Source organism: Opisthorchis viverrini (genome assembly GCF_000715545.1).
Source record: "Opisthorchis viverrini unplaced genomic scaffold opera_v5_391, whole genome shotgun sequence".
In the NCBI taxonomy this organism is placed as follows: domain Eukaryota; kingdom Metazoa; phylum Platyhelminthes; class Trematoda; order Opisthorchiida; family Opisthorchiidae; genus Opisthorchis; species Opisthorchis viverrini.
In genome coordinates this window covers 334,448-355,286 of record NW_008752049.1, presented here as the reverse complement: position 1 = coordinate 355,286, position 20,839 = coordinate 334,448, and the positions used below count along the sequence as shown (strand labels likewise).

Here is a 20,839-nt window from a genome sequence, read left to right as displayed (position 1 = left end):
GCTTGACAACTCACTGACAGTGCTGGATTCATGCACCAATTTACCAGCTCGCGCGTGCAATGCGCAGCTACTTACCCCCCAATCATCGGCGAACGAAACTGTGGCAGCTACAACCAGTGTACGACCAGTACGCGGTTATTACAGCTGATAATGATGATGATGATGATGACCATCATGTCTGTCTAGAAGCCGGGACTAAGTTCGAACTATGACCCCGAACAGATGGAATACGTGGAGCTCACATATATTACACACCTATTACGTGGACCATTGTACCAGATTCAGGAGATACCCGAAAAGCACAGTTAGGGGCATCCGAGCTCGCCCCTAATCGGTCTGAGTCGCATGAACGAACTGGGGCTCCATATGCATGATTTAGGGATACAACATACAATGATAGAGCGGTAGGCGAATTTTCAGCGTAGGGGCCATGTTGCCGAAGTTGACAGGGGCGATAAAATGAATAGGATTTTTTGAAACAAATGAGCATTTTTATTACACTGGGAGGCAGTTTAGACATAGAACAACGGTTATATGGCCGGCAGCTGAGTCGGACGTTGCAAACTAGTTAACGGATGGAGGTGTGGGTGAGGGTAGGTAAATAATGAGCTGCAATAGCAAATGACAGGATGGGGAACACATGTCCCCAGCAGCACACGCAGTACAAGAAACGAGCTTTCCGGTTATATGACGGTTTTAAAACTGTCTAAAGACCACCTATTGTGGTTAATAAGTGTTTATTTGCACCATCACAACCGCGAAGCATCTGGACCTATAGCTGGATCGGGCTATCAGTATACTGATATCGATCACCTCCTATAGGTGATGATCGGACCTCGACTGTAATGCACAATTCGCCAACGGTAATAGTATTCTTTCCTTGAAAGAATTCAAGGTGATGACCAATGGGTACGGCGAGGGTGGCTTGGAAACGGTGTGACTGACTGCAAACCTGGGATCCAGTAACTGGGAAGGACCGTGCAGAAAAATGCTTAGACATAAAATGATAAGGCACCCACAGGTTATTAAACATGACAGAAAACGTCACTGATGGGTTTAATTTAACCAATGAGTCATTTCGTGGCCCGCCCGGAGAAGAGGCGCTCGATAAGACCAATAATCACGGTGCTTTCGGGGACGTGCGGGATAATGACCAAGTGCGTTAGCGCCCTGATTGGTCATGGCGTCAATCAATCAGAATTAAGTGTTCATACCTGGACGCTATTGCCCGCCCACGAATTCGCTAGCGTGAGGTTGAGGAAAATACATTGAAAAGTAAAACTAAAAGACTCCAGGTTCATTGCGTCGAAAGCGGCCATTCTGACTGCGAACGAGGAGGTCATTTGAGAACCCGGTCACCAAGGCGGTAAACCCGACAACACTGTACGCGGATTGGGTCAGAGTGATCGCAGACGAGCTGAGGATCAGTAAGAACAGAAAACGGAAGTAGCTGCGGTCTAAAAAATCAAATAAGCCCCAGCAAACCAGAAAGTTGCGCGGTGAACTCAAGAGGCAGTGATCTACGAAAACCGGCCTTTTTGGATTGCTACCAAAAGAAATACCCTTTGCGATTCACTCCAACGGAGGCCACTAATGTCTAACAGAAACACTTCGACGGCCATGTGAAATGCGTAAATCCAAGAAAGTAACGAAAGTAACGAATTCAGGTATTCGATGCTTGGTATTCCAAATGGTACAACCACCAGTGACGCAATAACACTGCGCAGGACTGGATCCCGTCTCAAAAGTCTCACCAAATCCAGTTTTGAGAAGGCGTATACGCGAGCAGACTCCAACCCAGCTTGACGTTGATGAGGAGGCTGTCAACAATTTTCAGCACCTCGGGCCGCATGAGGCACACCCAAGAGGAGTGGAGCAATTCAAAGCGGACACACCAGAAGTATTTTCAATCATGGCGAGAACGGATCAGAATAAATTTCGAAGCCTGGCATCAAAAGTAGTTATTTATCTGACTATCTATCTGCATTCATCTTGATCCATTATGAAAAAATCGGCCGAAAAATTCGTCAAAATTTGGATGATTCAACACAAGCCCACTTACCTGTACGGAAATCCGGACAGTCTGTTTAGCTTGTGCCAGACAGCCTTTCAAACGTGTCAGTCAACACTTGTGCTCAGGATGCATAAGGACACGATTCCGGACGCGTCAAACGAGCGGCTAAGAAGCTGGTATTCAGCCTGAAATCAGTTGGTTCCGAAAAGCGTCTCGAAGTGCTCGAAGTCATACCGCCGACTATCGTCACCTCTGTGAGAACCCAGTACTTACGCCTTGTTCGGATGGGGTCAACCTGGCAGTTTTTTCACCGCCAACTCAGCCAATAAATGGCACAGTATGACAGAAACATGAACTTTTGTTAAGCAACAGTTTTAGTTCCCTTCGGCGCGTGGCTTTCTCGTCATTCAGCAGTTGTTCCCACAGTATGTAGAACCTGGCTAAGAACATTTTGGATAATTCATTTGTGGGGCTTTGGTCCCACAAGCTTAGCTTCAAGCGCAGAGAGCCTGAAGAAACTACACCTTGTTCTCAACGGTCTTTCTAATGAACCCAAGTGGTTGAACGACAAGGACAGTCCTCATTCCGGAATCTCGATAGGCAACATTATTTCTGTTGATCAGCACATGAATCCATCGTGCAAAGAATATCAGTAAATATGGCAAACGAGTTTGGATATCAGTATTCACCCACGGATGCTACTGTCAGCGCTATTACTGAATTCAAATTCGAGACCAAATTTGGGCCACCTTTCGAAGGTTGACATAGAAAATATGAGGACGCCTTTCAAAAGGATTTTCTTAAGCCCGGTGACACATGAGAGTTTCGGCTAATGCTTCGGGCGCTGAGAAAAACTAAAAGTGATCGGCCGACAGGTTTAATACTGCCCAAAATTCTTCGTTATCTTGGACTCACAAATGCCATTGGAATCGGAGTCCGACCAGCCGGGAAACGAAGTTCTTTGTTCGGGATTTGTTATCAGTGCCTCAAGATTGCCAAGAGGGATCATGAAGTTTCCCGATGAAATCAACATTTAGTGTTCGTGATTGGTCTTCAGCTGCCAAATGACGCAGTCAGTCTTACATACCCACTTCATCGAACTGAAAAGGGTTTGGAGCGGATATTTCGGAACTCATTACCAAGTGTCAGCACCTTGTTGGATTTGAGATGGATGTCGCTACTTACGTCGACGTACACACTTGAACCACCAGTGCAACCGATGCAGTCAAAAAAACTACAAACAAGAGCGATTAGCAGAAAAATTCTGGAGACAGAACCAACACCGCATATGTGGTTTCAGTTGGTGGATCACGGTTGAATGATAAGTGCATGCGTTGCGGCATTATTACTGAGATCAAATGGGAGACCCTGGATAAAGTTAGTTGCCTAGTGAACGCGGTGCGGCGGATAAAAATGGGAAAAAGTATCTTTCGTTCCAAAGTAAATAGATCCGTGACACTCAAGGATAAATTACCGCGCAGCAGCTTGCATGAGCTATCGGTTTGAACTCCTCGGTGCTCTCATAATTTTAACACCCGTGCTGTGAGGTGCAATTACCACTCTATCTATCGACGTGTCGTCCATGTGTTCATTCGTTTTACATATCACTGGGCAGTTTTGTAACTTGTTGTAAGAGGGTTAGTTCACATATATTTTAATGGGTTGTTTATTGATCTTCCTGGGATCGTCCTGGAATCTAGTCCCAAGATCACCCCGAAGTATCCACAAGCATGCCAGGTAGCTGTGGAGAATTTGCAGTGCTAATTCTCTAATACCTTGTTTCCGGCGTCAAACGCACAACCATATCGTCTTCGCTGTTTATCAGTTGGGCTGGATGCTTTATGGCTGAGACGGATCATGATATGAGTAGAAATTGTGAATCGCCTAATCTACCGATGGGCTGAACTTTTTCCCTGCCCTATAGTCTCCACAACCCTGGATTTTTGCTCCGATGATCAACTTGTCGAGCTGACTTTAAACAAAGATTTTTCTTTGCTTGTATTCCTAACTACGGAACAGGCTTCCCTTCCACATCCATATATCCTCTCTTTTGGGCTTTTGAATCACCCCTGATTGTTACTTTTCTGTTGGCGGTGTCAAGTGTCCTTTTGCGCTACAGACTACACTGACCTTTTTAAGAAGTCCCGCGGAACTCTAAATTACTCTCCCATTCCAATGTCCTGTCACCTGGTACTAGAATGTACATTTACCAGCTTGTACCCTCCAACAACAATCCACAGATGAGACAGTTTTCCTCACAAGTGTTATTAGCCATTAATTATCTTCTAACCTGTCACATATGATGAAGTTTCACTCTGTGACTGCAGCTGCATTGGCTCCCTGAAGTGCATATCTGTTGCCTGGTGTCTAGCGCCAAGCATTGTAATGGTTTGCATGCCTGTTTTCCCTGATCTGGTAATATTCCCCTACTGTCCCAAAATTTCTCCACCCAGATGACTTACTGCTCATTCTTTCACGCTGGGTTCAAGCATAGTGTAACTTTGCCAGCTCTTTTTGATGTCCAGTGCTTTGTTTTGCCAATGTCTAACTAACGTCAACCAAGGCGAAATCTAATTTCCTCACTCTTCGGCACCACTCTACATCTTCTGATCAAGTGCTGTGCATGTAAATCAGGCATTACGTCGGAAGATGCGCAATGAATGAATCCTCACTCTCGGCACCACTCTGCATCTTCTGATCAAGTGCTGTGCATGTAAATCAGGCATTACGTCGGAAGATGCGCAATGAATGAAATTGTCGCTTCACTCTACAGCCCGTTCATTGATACATACGCAACATTGCAGTACGGCTTTGCTTAGCGCGGGATTTCACGCCATGGTTTCGTCGTAGTCTGTCTATAATGTACGGGCTCTCAATATCTCCATGCTGCTCCAACTTCTCAGGTGTATTCTGCCGTTTAATTTGCCTCTGCGGACTGCCTCAAACCGCAGCTGTTAGTTGCCTGCATGTTCAAAAAGTCTGATCTCTTTAGCTCGGTCTCAGGTGCATTCTGCCGTTGAATTTGCTTCTGCGGACTGCCTCAAACAGCAGCTGTTTGTTGCCTGCGTGTTCAAAAAGTCTGATCTCTTTAGCTCGGTTGGCCTGCCTCCGACAGTATAAAATGTGTTAGCCAGAGTATTTTGTAATAAACAGGTCGTAATTATTACGACATAATAGCTTGTCACTTGCTGGTCTGGTATCATGTTTGAAAGATCAAAATCTCCTCTAGTTCCCTGGTGCGCCCTGCAGAAATGGTCGCCTTTTTGCTCGAAGTTTACTTCATTAGTGAAACATAACACTCGTTCGTTCCTCTTGGCTCCTGCGATGATCGCACTTTAAATATAAAAAAATCTCATTATTCTCTGATTACATACAGCCATGGCTAGTGCTTGTTGGCTTTTATTGCCAAGCATCATTCTCTGCCTAAAGATGACAGCAGTGACCCTGTGACTGGCGAACCACGCTCTTAGTTTTCTGTGCAGTCAAACTACAGTCGCGATTTGTTATCGTAATAGCGGTCGCCACATCAGTCCTTATCTACCTATTTTGCATTACAGAGGCCTTCTGAATGAATTATAGCTGATTGTACATCATATCCAGTCATCGGTCGTACCAACTAATCCCCGTTTGCTATCTCGGCGGCTATTTCCTCACCCTTTCAAGATTATTCAGCGGCTCTCGGCCAGGCCCTACACCTGATCGGCGAACCATCATGCAAATACGAGATAATTCTTAGCGCTAATATTGCATAGTCGACGGGCAAAAGCACACTAATCGTGATTTGTCGTGTCCTCACACTTTATCGATAACTCCAGCTGTTCATCGTCTGCCAAGTGAGCAAAAAACACATTCTTTCGTAGGTATATTAAGCCTGCGGCCGGACACTGGTAGATCATTTTTGGACACTAGTTTATCTCTTACCTATTGGCAATCGCCAGGCGCTAATTGTTCAATTCTTCCGTTTCTACCTTCTTCCTGATCTTCAAACTACAGCAGCAGCTAAACCAAATGCCCCATATTGGTATTATGTATTCATTTTGGTTAGTCCGGGTTTCAAATTCACACGGTTTTCAATCAAAATCACAGTTATTCGCGAATCTAGGTTGGCCTGTCCCTACACGATTCAACCAGGATCCAGTCGCAAAAGGAAAGTGCATTCTATGATCCGATTGCGTCCACTACAGAGGAGTCTGGGAAACAGCGTGCGCCACTGCATGGCCCTGAAATATCAAGGTTGACGACTCTCCTGCAAATATTTTCTTCCCACTCTTTACCGTCATCCTCACGGAATCGGGCCCGTAATTGAAACTAAAAACGAGTTGCTTAACAATCGTAACTGCTCCTGGGACAAATTCATTCAAACTCGTGGAGCCATTTGTTAACATTTAACAGTTTTAGTTTTCCGCTGCAGTATCGGTATGGCGACCCTAAAATTTCAATGATTTTGGCTGCGGTTTTTGTTTGGTTATTGGATCGGCACGAGTCACCCATCGAAAATCACCTGTACAACTGACATCCATACCCAGCTTCAATTTAAACCGTATTTTGGAGGCGGTACTTGCCATTTGTTTCCATTTCGATTTTTTCCTCCATATCCATTTTTGTCTATTGTAACCCCATGCATCTAATTAACCGCTTAGAGTCACTCATTGTCAACAACTGTTTCGATTTTTGGCTCAAGCCAACCGGCCTTATCACTAACCTATTTTTACTTCATTTTAATGGTTATGTTTATTTGGTTTGCATAACAACGATGATATTTCGGCGATAAGCATGTGTCGTTGGTGCCGTTGCACGCTGCGCTCAGGTTGCAATGGCCCGATCAGGATCCACTCGGCTTGTCCCACACAAGTGGGGAAATAAACAACATTCTTGTTATTTCTAGTTCCGCGGCATCAAAATTTATTAATAAAAGCGTTTACTGACTGTTCAAAAGGGAGCTTTCTGGTATTGTTCAAAATGAAACGGAGTAGGTAACATTATGAAGATTGTTACGATGGTCACTGCCGGCACTTCATTGCCATAGTAGAGCTTTTTACAGAGTAACTGAGTCATACCTGTTCTTGATCCTTTATTTTCATGCGGCTGCGGTTTGTCTGGCAGTAATTTGCCTCATTTCCGCGGGTTATGGATAAATTATTGCAGTGTTTTAGAACAGCGAGTGTGGTGCTACTTGATCCACGTTTGAGCTTTCCCTTCATCAACATGCTCGGAAGGAGTTCAGATAAAGCCAAACATCAAACCACCAAATTTCTTTTTGTCCTAAACACACGAATCACGCCTTACGATCGTGGTTGCATTGACGTTTAACCATCTACATTGTCTTGAACGAAACTGGCCATGTGCATATACAGTTTGCCGACGTACCAGCGTATAAGAAAACTGGAAAAAGTTGACAGAGAATAACACCACGCACGCTACCCGACTTAGCGTTCAGCGGCACACAAACTACATCGGGCAATCCATGGACAATCAGGAAATTCGTGTAGCTGCTGCAAAGGCAAGCGAAAAATGAAGTCTGGTTCCGGAAGAACAGCAGAAACCGTAGATTCCCGAGGGTTATTGTTTTGCTGGAATGCACCTCCTCATATTTTCGATCCCGAAGGTAATTGTTGATTGTATAACTTTAAGGGAATTATTTCAGCCAGAAGTACATCAGAAATTTCCATTCATTATAGGTGGCTCAGTGTTTGCTATTTCCTATTTTATTTGACGGCGTTTCTAGAGTCGGTGGTGTTTATTGACCTTAAAGATTTGCTTGCATGAACAAATCACCATAATAAATAATTTGTAATGATACGTGAGCATAAATGTTATATTCCGACATTCCTTACTACGAAGTGGAAAGCCTGACAACACCGCAATTTCGAAATAGCTATTTTATTGTGCGAATGATGACTTGCTGACGTAACTTGATGCACTTCGAACAACGCGCTACAGACTTATTGTTATTCTCTACTCCATGAAAGGCTTCTTTGTGGTTCTAGATGTGACGATTGCATGCGGCATTGAAGAATGTTGCGATATAAACTTGAAGGAAATTTGTTTGTTCTCGCTGATGCTCAAGGTATTTGGTTGGGCAAAAGATTGACGTATCTTTATTGTTTTCGCAAGCGATTTTTATGTGAACACAGAATCATCGCAAAAAGTGTCCAATACATATTCACGGCGCTCTTTCATAATGCATATTATAAGCAACAAACATCCCAATGGGAAATAAACCAATCAACTGTTTTGTGAGACTGATTTCCCTGTCATGTTCATGCTCATATCATCCGTGCTCGTGCGGTCGCCGATGAACTGTGAGCCGATGAGTTAATATGCAGGCTTATCCACGTGAAATCCCTGTACAGAACGGTCGGATAGTGATTGAGCGTGCAGGTGCCACCTCTTCGGCTGCCAAGCGGACTAACACCACACGCGAAGTTAGGATACGTCGATACACCACTGATTCTTCGTTCAGCGACTTACCTCGTCCATTTACTGGAGTGGACATACGTGATCAGGATTCCAATGCTGCCTATCTACTTACACCGCATGGTGGCCAACTCAGACCGGCCTACTCTGAGGTTGAAGGTCTGGATAGGTTCGCGCAGAAAGATTCACAGGAAGAGAGTCTTAGGGAGATTGAGGCATCCAAGGTAAGAATTTTCACTTCAGGTCGACATGATTTCTAACTGCCAGTGGAAATGATGTACATGTTTCTGTTTCATGTTCCCCGGTCTACTTAGAATTCATGGCTAAGAATTGTCCAGGGGACTGACTGCGATAATTCATCGTATCATAGCAGAATACTGGATGTGGCATACTCAAAAAAAAGTAATTGACGCGCAAGACAAAATAATATCACTACAAGAATGACTTCAGTGGTGCATTGTGTCCAGTCAAAATCAAAATCTATAACCATAATCAAGACAAATTTTGGAGTTGCAGTGTCGGAATTATAACTTAACGTCACATGTGACTTTGCTTTCTTAGAAATGTATAGATGAGCAGCTGAGCGGTGTTTTTAATTCACAAGCTGGTCCTATTGCTACGTGGATAATCCTCAGTTTAGTATATCAGAAGACCGAAAACAGTGCCTTATCTGGATATCGTGGTTTAAATCTGGGTATGGTTGGACAACCAAAGTGATGTGAATTCACTTTAGAAACCTACTGAGAACTTCGTTAGGGAAGACAACTGCAAGAAGTCCACGTACTTTACTTAAGCTCCACTGTCATGCTAGAAGGAAGTAGCGATAATGCCATAAACTGCTGGTATTTGTGATTTCCAAAACTACAGCCGAACGGCCAAATAGCCCTGAAGGGAGAACGATTAGTAAGTTTGTCCCGGTCGTTTTTCTAAGGCCGCAACGTATATATTCTATGAAAATTTTCAATACTGCCATCCGTATGAATTTTGTTTCCTCTTGCATTAACTGGCCAAGCAAAACTTCGATTAGTGGTCACTTCAGTGGGAGGCCCGTTTCACGTCGTTAGGTGACCTACATGTTTACAGGCATATTAGTTGCAATATTTGCAATAATTCCCAGCTAGAGCGCGGTGGAGTATCCTAAACACATTACACACATAATGTTTCAGTTTTTCTCCAAGCGATATCAATACGGTGCACAAATAGGTCATTTTTGTAGTTGACGGATAGATATTTGAATTTGTACCTGCCGTGGGAGTGTGTAGGAGGCTATTAGTAATCTTCTTCACATCCTTGTTATTTTGAAAGTTCAACCGAGTTAAGCTAACGTTGGTCATCACCATTATCGAAGGCCTGACCTTCTTGTTTTACATCGGTTTCACACTATGATTCCATCATGATTCAGCTGAAAGCCTCAATGCAATGGAACTAGTGAAACATGATAAAAAAGAAATGTAGCACTAATCTGCTGAAATCAGTTTTCGTTGCTCACACTTACTCGTTCAGATAATGAGTATAAGCTTACGGAGCATTTGTCAATGTTGTGGAATGGGAGTAACTCCTTGCATCATTTTTTAACGGCCCTCAGGAGGAATCACACGAAGTAGAGTGATAGAGGCAGCTGACAGAGTTAGTAACCAAACTTGTGGTTGCCTGTCCCATACCCTTATGCTGGATCGAAGACTAACCGTCCCTTTTGTTATACTATATATTTGACGAAATGACAGCACGCTATCCCGTTCTCGATGAGCTTATGTGAGTAACATAAATGTCATAGTGTGGATTGTCCTTCTGTACTGTGGATAGATAAAAGCCATAAAGACGGTTACATTGTTTTTCTAAACTCGGCACTGCATGCCTCTTAGTTTCTAGATGGGCAAAACACTATTTGCTTAGCCTTGAAAAGCAGAAAACGAAGTATTTATAAGCATGTGATAAGATTTCACACGCGTGTTTCAAAAGATGTGACAGTCAGCTTTCGATCAATTTCACTTGAAGATTATTGGAGTGTGAGCAACCAGAATCCACTGCTGACAGTACTTAGAAGCACTGCGCAACCACGCGGTTTTAGCCATTTTAGATATTATTAGATAGTTTGCTTGCCGTAGGAATTCAACCACAGCAAACGTTTAGAGCTGCATTAAAGTGCCAAGGTCAAACAAGCCTTCTTCTCATTTGAGTATAATTTCATCTGCTTAGTTCTGTTTTGCAGTTCGGCACCCACAATGGTATATGGGTATTTTAAACCCTGTTACTTGTCGTTACATAATCGTAAAAACTCCGTATGTTTGCAGTGAACCCGCAGCTAAATAAATCGTGGGTAAACGTAGTCAACAAACAATGTTCAATCTCTTGGTGTCATATTCAGTCAGGGAAGTTCCCAGATAAACCGTACAGATACAACCATCGATGACCATCAATTCAAGCATGGACCTTTTGTTCCGGTTACTTAAAACGATGCTGATTACTGCACACTCAGTCTCAGAGGGCTCCAAATAGATATAGTTGGAACGTTAAAAGCAAAATATGAGTAATGTGGTTCAAAAACTCATGTTTCTGCTATGCTGCATACCTTGGTTGCAGACGATTCTAGCGTGCGCATAAAAGCAATGTTTTGTTCCCATAGTATCAGGTTGTGAAACCCAAAGCCAGCCAGAATTTGAGTTAACAATTTTGATTTCGAGGTTCCGAAGCCGTTATCTCCAGATAACGCGTATAGAGCGTAGCAGAGCTCGGTGTCAAATATAGTGGGTAGACAGCGCTAATGGAGTGGCCTATAGGATGGTATTAATAACGAAGTAACAGGCAAAAGTAGGGAGATTAGGGAGAGTTAAATACGTCGGTGGTAGCCTGTTTACGCTAATTAGCTTTACGCATGCCAAAACAAAGGCAGTCATTCTGCTGAAATCACGGGATAATAAGTGAGCTGCGGCCTTATTACCTATCAGCGTGGAACACCATGAAGAAAAAACCTAGTATGGATCTTAATAGAAGTTTATGGCTTAAAATTCCGACCGCATGTTGGCATTATCTTGCATAGAATGTTTGAACATTATGTTTCCCAAAAAAATTCTTACGCAATTTCCACAGCTTCTGCCGGGAGCCTTATGTGACTGATTGCCAGGCTGTAAAGATGTAAGCAACCTGATGAGAGGAACTCTGTCAGACCTGCAAGGACACTCATCAATATGAGTGATCCGGTAACCTAACAAAATTATCCACTACACTTCAATATGACTTAAAGTGTCTGCTGAAAAAGTAAGTAATTCCAAGCCCATTTTTCACAGACGCAGTTGGCAGACGCAGTTGGCCCAGTGTTTCATTTCGAAAAGGTTTATTATTATTATTATTATTATTATTATCATCATTATTATGTCTCACCTAGCACACATGTAGTAAAGCCACATGGATGGACATTTGAATAATATAAATTGTCATGAATTTTTACAAACCGGTAGTAGTATATATTAGTGAGCTGGCCACACAAGCTGTTTGCTTGGTTTCATAAGGCTTGAGGTTGCCTCACACATATCCGAACCTTCAACAGCGCCTTTGGCCCGCACAAAATTATCAACAGCGTTTACGTGTGTGTTAAAAGAAGACCTGATTTAACACGGAATTCCTGGGTATGGAGCGCTGATTGCAACTTCGCAAACCTATATTCTGTTGACTGAACGGAGCAAAATGACGTGCTGTACACAAAGCAAAGCAGATAGTGGGTTTCGATCTCGTGAGAAACGGTAAATGTTGTGGAAACCTACTACGATAATAAAAATGTTGGCCGAGGTAAACAATCAGACGGCTTTTCTATAGCGTTCGATTCTGGATGAACACATACAAGAGATTCATTAGAACGGAAAATGGTGTGTTGTCCCATCTTGTAAAGGAGAGCTCTGAATCAGCCCCTCCAAAGGGTTCCAACTGACCCGGGTGGAGGTGATCAAATTGGCCTCTTCTTTTAATTTCGACTAATCAGTGGGACGTACATCCATTCTGACGTAAGCCATCATGCGTCTTGGAAGAGGGTACTGTGGAATCCAGTCGATGGAAATAAAGAACTTGTCCTATTCAAAGTGCTTCTGAACCACGTTCAGGTCAAAATAAATTCGATAGCTAGCCTAAAATGAATATTTTGATTTGATAGATGTGACTTCAAACAATGTAAAACTTCTTCAACATATCGGTACACATACACTTATAATTTTGTTTTCTCTGCTGGTGGTGACTTATACCATAATAACTGACAATGCATCCTTTAAAATAAAACTGATGAAACATTTTGAAAGGCTTACTCTAAGTTCACGTCAGTCCTATGACGCCTGCTTGAGTTATACTAGGTTGCATGTTAGCTGTCACGTTCAGGATTGAACAGGCGCCTGATAATACAACGGAGTTTCTTCAAGAATGCATCTGGCACCATAAAATGCAACATCTCAGTCACATGTTGTATATAGCTACCTATCCTTCATAGTTCGTTTCAGAAAAGTAAGAAAGGTGACCCCCGATGAACATGACACCAGAGGCTTGATGAAGCGACATTTATTACTCAAAGAAAATTTGATTGCACATATCTTGTGAAGCTGAATTACAATAACTTGTAGTAAAGAGTCAGTGCCACGACGACTGCGCAACCATTTATTCTTTGGGTTTTTAAGTTTGGTGTCTGGAGAAGTATGTGGCTTGCACCTGGATTGTGTGTCGGCACCGAACGCAATATTCTGACCATTCAACTCCCTTATAAACAAAGTTTGTCATGTAACTCAAAACGGCTATACCACGGTGGGGTACTTTTTTAAACTATAAAACGAGAGTAATAAAGCAATTTTTCGTCAAAATTCCGTCCTTTAAGTGTGGCAAACGTGTGCTAAGGCTCCGGAAAGCGCTGTGTAGCTGTTTTATCGAATTTAGGAATCATTATCGATGTCTGCCGGGAGTTTTCAATCCGCGACACTCTGCTTAGTATTTGGAACAATTGACTGTTTGACCATCAGCGGCTGATTGGCATTGTGGTCAACTAGCATTGGATAGATTAACGCATCACTCATTCATCAGTCACGGAAACCGTTTTATGGTACCATTGGCGCTGATGTACATACATGGAGTTGCTGTCAAATTGCATAGACAATGGACGTGTTTAACAAAATGAAAGTGAAAAATTTGTGTAGGAACTAAAAAGCAATTTTCAGGAGAAGCTAGCCTGCGGAACGTTCACACTGGGAGTGTTGTTCCCAGTTACAAATAGAAAACGTTTGACAATAAAAAATGAACATATTTTGTTGCATGCTGATAGCGTCATGTAAAGTAGGTAATGGAGCCAACCATGATGACTATTTTACGACGTACTATGAACTACTAATAGAACGATTTTGACTGAAACAGAAAGACGGAAATTCTACGCAAATGAATATTTGTACGTCTACCCTGCAACCTCTCCCACTGCATATGCCTTCCATCATATATGGGATGGACTCGATCTCTAAACAAGTTCAGATCTTCTTTAAAGACAAGCATTTTGAAATCGACGAAGATAACAAGAATATTTTCACACCAAAATCCTTGTCTTTTGATCGTCTCTTTAAGTTAGGTTTTGATTGTTTGAGGCGGTAAAATTAGTGATAAATTTACACTATGCTGCTTTTTACAGCGTCAAAAAAGACCGGTGCTGAAGAGCGCAATTCCAGAACTTTCATAAAAAACTCCACGCTCCGCAAAATCATCATTATCCGGTTTCAGTAGCACTATCATTCGCTTAATAATTTAGACAAGAAGGTTCCTGAGTTCTTCTAGACAGCTGAATTATTGACATCCATTTTTCCGGTCCTCACTGCAGTTTATTATACTTACGTTCACCGGTCTCACAGGGAATCATTCGTTCACCGGTAGGAAATAGAATCCTAGTTTACATCACATATACGAGCATCTTACGGAGTAAAACTATACATGATAAAGACTAAGATTAACCGAAAGCTGTAGATAAAACATGATTGTATCTCACTGTAAGAAGCAAACTATTGACGTTTCACTCCATGTACTTCCCTTCTTGTCGGTAATCGATGTGGTAGTCATATGGTGAGAAGCGATAACAGTTACGAAGAGTACCCACGATGTCCATAATCATAACAGTATAATGGGAAAAATAAACTCAAGCGATAAAACGTGTCAGAAAAGCTGGGAATATTGGGAGATTCCTGTCATCTGGTTGTGTCAGAAAAGTTGGGAATATTGGGAGATTCCTGTCATCTGGATTGTGGATATTCTCTTATATATATACATTCTGACGATGATGTGGGCAAGAGAAGACCCTGGTTAATTAGCAACATCAATTAGTATTCTTTTGTGCCAAACTTATGGTAGTGTAACGAATCGTATAGGAGAGGCAAATTACAAGTGACTTCGGAGAACTTCCGTCATAAGCTTAGCCACGGTCTAACAGAAAATGCGCGATGTGGTAAAAGTTGTTGAGGTTTAACAGATGATTTTAAGCACATTTGCAAGTTTTTTAAATGGATGTGCATACGTTTTTCGGTGATCATACCTAACCAGGCTATATAAGATGGGCATAGTGTTTTGGGAACACACACTTTGGAGTGTTATTTTTTATCTAGACATTTTAAGTTACAAAGATTATCAATACAGTGTCGTGAGGAACACAATTATAGAGCGAACTAATAGTTTTCAGGGTTATTTTTGCAAATCTTTGCCAATTAAATGGGGGCACAGACGGGAAACACAAGGAATGACGACACGGTCATATGGGTCCCTTTAAAATGTATAAAAATTGGGTTAATCTACATAGCAGTTCGTGGTCCATAACGAATTTATTCCTTTCATGAGGTGTTCAAATAGAAAATATCTCAATGGGGAACACTTTGGTTTGTCCTATATTCACCTGCGATGTGTAAGCCAGATTTTGGTTCAAGAGTTTTATGCTTTATGTGAGTGTAAAATATGATATGATTAAAAAAGTGTGGTGTAAAACACTTGCAATGTGCATGCAAATTTCTGCTTTTACCCAACGAGCTTGGTGCCATCGAGTCTTAATAAAGAGCCGCCGATACGCAAAACCAAATCTAGATGCATCACATGCACACTGTTCAGTGTTTGGACTCCTTAACGAAAATAGTGAATCGATTGCGATTAAGTTAATCCGTTCAACAAACTAATCATCACAAACATTTGCAAAAATTTTGCAAACTTAAACCAAGCTTCATCCCTTGCATATGATATTTTTCAGATGAATGTGGGCTCTCTAAGTGCTATCAGCAACGTTATGAGTAGCGTGTTCCTTCAAAAATGGGGTTTCACAAACTAAATCAAAGTATCTTGTTTTTTGGTGAATACTGCATTGTAACCAGATGAACTTCCAGTATCGTATATTCTTCGGGCATTGACCTAATTTAATTTAATTTAATTTATTTATTCCGTTTTTTGTCAAATCCTAGATTATTTTCACTAGATATGTATATACGGCATCTTTTGAGATCCGAACTTTTTTGTGACATGACACCTTACAAACCCACGTGCTCAAAGCTGCCCGCTTTGTTATGGGTCACTCCGTTTTCTGCAGCTGCTAGTTCCAGAAAGCTGTGGGTGACAAAGCAGCGGTATTCAGTAGGACTTAATCAGCTCATTGATTTTTGCACGCACCAAGAGCATGGCGCTTTTGGTTACAATATGGGTTAAATGGTAAGGCGCAGATACACGGCGTCTTAACACAAGATTAACCTTGTCTGGGCTTTCAACTGAATAAGTAATCTCGGTTGACGAGGTCTGTATAAGGATTTAAATGAAACTTAAGCATTGAAAAATCAAAATGGAGCGGAATATTGCTATAGTCTGCTGCTGAAACAAATAGGCGCCCGAATGTGCTCTCGTGTACCGCAGCCCTCATTACAGTTGGTTGAATACTTCAGTCGAATTGCTTCTACATTTGAGGCACCGGCCACTGATTCAGGATGAGTCTGCTTCGCAAAAGTTCCGAACAAAGCCACCAACAGGAAGCGATCAACTGCGATCAACCGTTACTTTGGAAACCCACTCAAAAACCGCTCAAATCCATTGACAGAGGAAGAGACCTCCGAATTTCCACCCTCTGTTGCTAGATGTTCCTCACAAACCTGATACCCATTGAATGAAGTTTCAAACACAGAGCTAACTAAATTGTGTGAAAATGTAACGAAAGCAAAAAGACCACCACTGGTGCATTGCGAAAACCAATGGATTTCACGCCGAATGGAGCCATGGAGATGAAAATGTTTCGACGCGAACCATCACATTATTCGTGCTTGCGTATGACAAGTTTTCGTCATACAGATAAGGTGGTTAAATACCATGTGAACCAGAGTACACGCCTGCTGTTTGTTTTGACAGTGATCATCCTATGAGGCATTCATCAAAGTTACAGTCTACTGAAAGTATGTGATTTTAGTAATCTGTGACAGCAAAGCCCCATTCTGAAGTTTAGAAGAATCTTTTCATAAATAAGCTGGAAAACAAAAATGTTTACTCGCTTCCGGCGTCATGATAACCAGCTGGTAACGGATTCATTCCAAGTAAATTCAAGTCGGAATTATCCGAATACTTGTTCCCCGGCAAATCCACTTTAGTTCAGAATAGACTTTGTTCAAAACAAAAGAAGACCATGAAAAAGCGCGAACTGAACCAAATAAGATTTCAGTGGCTGAACCGCCAATAAAAATGGTCAATTGAGATAGTATCAGGAGAGTTGTGAATCCAGACATCTCATAAAATTATCGACCTCTTCAAAAGGGTCGCTTACCTGTGTGAAAGTAGGATAGAAGACTCAAGAACGCCGAATGCGGATAAAGGTGAACGAGGTTGAACTCCAATTCCAGCAGGCAGGATTGTGTTCCTGTTCTATGGGTTTCCGAGTTCCTCCTCCCCACTCTTAGTTCCCACTCGGTTGTTTGAACGATTCGGTCGCGCGCAAGAGCCAAAAACAATACTTGCACGAAATCTGCACGAGACGACACTATCCTATATTTGTCTTCATACGAAACCATTCACCGTTCATTGCACCTGAATAGCTGCGGTTTACTCCTCTGAATGACGTGATCGTGTTCCGGTTTGAGTTTGGGCAGAGAACGAGCCTGTAGTTTTCGAGAAATATACTCATTTGCAAATCACTTTGGTTTTCTCGACAGACTCAACTGAATCTCTCGTTTATGATATTCTGCAACTGAATGTGCTGCACACAGGCCACCTCATGATTCAGTTGGCACGATATTCGAGATGTCGCAGTATATTTTCCTAAAGGAAGCTACTCACAAGCCTGAAGAGTTTTCAGCAACCTTGTGAGTAGTTTCCTTTAGTAAAAATCCTGTAGTTTGCATTATGCACACGCTTACTTCTTATGTTTTCAGGCTGGAGTATGACATGGAGATGTTAGTTTAACTAGAAGTTTATGGACACTATAGACTAACATCACGATAGGTCTATATCCCTACAGGAATCCGACTCTTCTTAACTTTTTCCAGCTTAGCATGAACTTTCACTCCCAACTGTTCAATCTTCCTGGCCTGCACTAGCAAAAGGAATAGTCTACGTGGAAGGTACTATTGTTCAATCTTAAAAGTTTCCAGTCTAAAAACAGAAATATTTCGACCGGTATTAAATTTGTGCGCTTGCTCCCTATCTATTAGCAGGTCATTTTTGCAGAGACACAAATGTTTATATTTCTGCAAGACACACTAAGCAATTATGTATTTCCACCTTCCAACGGTTTTGAAAATATTTGTCAATTTGGTACTTTAGCAAATATAATATTTGTTGAAGAAATATGTACACACAGCAATATTCATGCAATATGGCAGTGTGTGTGACAAGTTTCCTTTAAATCCTGTAGTTTGCATTATGCACACGCTTACTTCTTATGTTTTCAGGCTGGAGTATGACATGGAGATGTTAGTTTAACTAGAAGTTTATGGACACTATAGACTAACATCACGATAGGTCTATATCCCTACAGGAATCCGACTCTTCTTAACTTTTTCCAGCTTAGCATGAACTTTCACTCCCAACTGTTCAATCTTCCTGGCCTGCACTAGCAAAAGGAATAGTCTACGTGGAAGGTACTATTGTTCAATCTTAAAAGTTTCCAGTCTAAAAACAGAAATATTTCGACCGGTATTAAATTTGTGCGCTTGCTCCCTATCTATTAGCAGGTCATTTTTGCAGAGACACAAATGTTTATATTTCTGCAAGACACACTAAGCAATTATGTATTTCCACCTTCCAACGGTTTTGACCTTATTTGTCAATTTGGTACTTTAGCAAATATAATATTTGTTGAAGAAATATGTACACACAGCAATATTCATGCAATATGGCAGTGTGTGTGACAGAACAATCCTGCATTACACAAAATGGTCAACACGATGGAAAATGGCCAATTAAACCCTTCATGCTTCGCACAAGATGTCTATCAAACTGGATCGATTCGGTCCTGCGCTAGTTTCAGACAGCGTTGCAATTCTCAAAAATAACTGAGGTAGAGAAAGAAAATCTGTCCAATTATAGGCCAATATACAGAATAGTTGAAATTCATTCGAAGTTGAGACCAATTTCCCCCCGATGCATAGACATTTTTAAACCTCCCAAACAAAACCACACAGCTTGATAAGAGAAGCAAAGCGTGTTTCGTTGTCAAAAATCTCATACACGTTCTAGAATGGTTATCAACCACTAAACCCAGATAAGCACGTGTAAATTAAATACTAGTTTCATGTCAATATAGGCTAAAAGCAGAAACATCAAAGAAACACGTACAGTGTTCCTCGTACTCTCGGTAGCTTATCCAGAAATGAGACCACAAGTTAGGTGGAAGTATGAGCGTCTGCTCGTTAGTTCATCCACGAGTCATGTGACTCATGACTGCAACTTGGCAGCGAGTCCTGCATATCGCATTTTATTGCTATTTTGTAGGCTAATAGCAGATTTTAGATTTGTTTTACCTAAGGGACAACTTTTAGTGTTTGACATGTTTGTATTCGAAGAAACTTGACTGTGACATTGACTTCTTCAGTCTTGTTTAAACGTACATCGCGAAGTGACCGTATATTTTTCGGCAAGAATTCCGGTCAGTCATTCAAGAAGAATTCATTGTGAACTCAGCTGATGCAAAACACTTCATCACTAAAACGGTAGGTAGGTGGCAGTTTCATTGTTAACAGAATGCTAATGCAGCGTTTTTATGTGTCATTAGTCTTTCTTCAAGAGCGTTGCGCGGAAAAGAGTTCATATCTTTTTGTCATTTAAAATGGGGATGGGCATTGCATGAAGAATCGTTATCCATCGTATTCGTTTCATATTGGATGCTCTGTTGGCCAAAAGGCCTCACAAGGTATGCAGTATTCAAACGACAGTGCAAGCTAACATCTTTTGAAGCAGGTTGTTCATGTATTTCCGGCGTTTTCTGTACAAAACGATTCCCACACCCTGTCATTTAGAACTCATAGTCATATGTTGACCACATTCCTTGCATCGCTTACCTTGGTCTACTCGCTGCACATCTTACTTTGTTGTTTTTACACATTGATTGTGCTTTCGTCTCTTGGGTCTTCAGAGTTTGTATCTTTAGCACTACACTCTCCATTCTTGGTTCTTCTGAAGGATGCACACCGTCTAGGACCGAAAGGTTTCCTGTCTGGTATACTCGGAGGCAGATTTGTTGAAGATGTTTAATAATACACTACTAATACACAGGTAGAACTGAACTCCCTCCAAAGATGACATGGAAACTGAATAGTACCTTGAGAATATCGACATTTTGCTATTGTCTCTTCAGTCACGATACTAAAAACCATCACATCACAAAAGGGATAAACAGGAACAAAGCAGTGGAACGTGGCGAAAAACGGTATGTTGAGTAAGACAGGTTCGGCTTTTAAGTCAAGGACGAGTTAACAGCTTGCGTTTGGTTTTTTTCAGCGCACAAGTTGAGTCTGTTTTGAGTGGTGTGACAATGATATAGTTACTTGACTCAAATTATTCCTACACCATAAGTGACAACGCGTCATAGCTAGTCAAAGTGATTGCTGGCATTGACCATGCGCCAGATCGCTACTCCGATACTCCGAGTTGAAGGTGCGTGATTGTCGTATAACGACGATCAGTTGAAATACCTCCAATTCACCGAGATGCAGACCTACGTGGAGTAAAATGCCTAGACTAACGTTTGGGCCGATGATTACAATCCACAGAGCAACACCAGATTCATCAGTATCTGTCTGTTAAAACGAGGTTTGGCCTAGGCTTAACGTATGGTTGCTATTGACTCGAATATTAACCCAAACAAAACAGCACAAGTTGCACAGCCGTCGTCTTCCAACCTCAACTCCCATTCCGACAGTGCGAACTTCTCTGAGATCAGTTCACTGGCTGAACTGAACC

At 41.8% G+C, this 20,839-nt stretch overlaps 1 protein-coding gene across 1 annotated transcript in view; it reads left to right on the top strand.

Annotated features, from left to right (window-relative positions):
* Nucleotides 1–8,108: 8,108 nt before the first annotated feature.
* T265_10649 (hypothetical protein) overlaps nucleotides 8,109–20,839 on the top strand; it is a gene marked incomplete at both ends in the record, with an annotated part of 58,510 nt that continues 45,779 nt past the window's right edge. Inside the window, one exon of the mRNA XM_009177094.1 lies at nucleotides 8,109–8,655. Coding sequence (XP_009175358.1) covers nucleotides 8,335–8,655 — 321 coding nt within the window. The remainder of the gene's footprint in view (nucleotides 8,656–20,839) is intronic.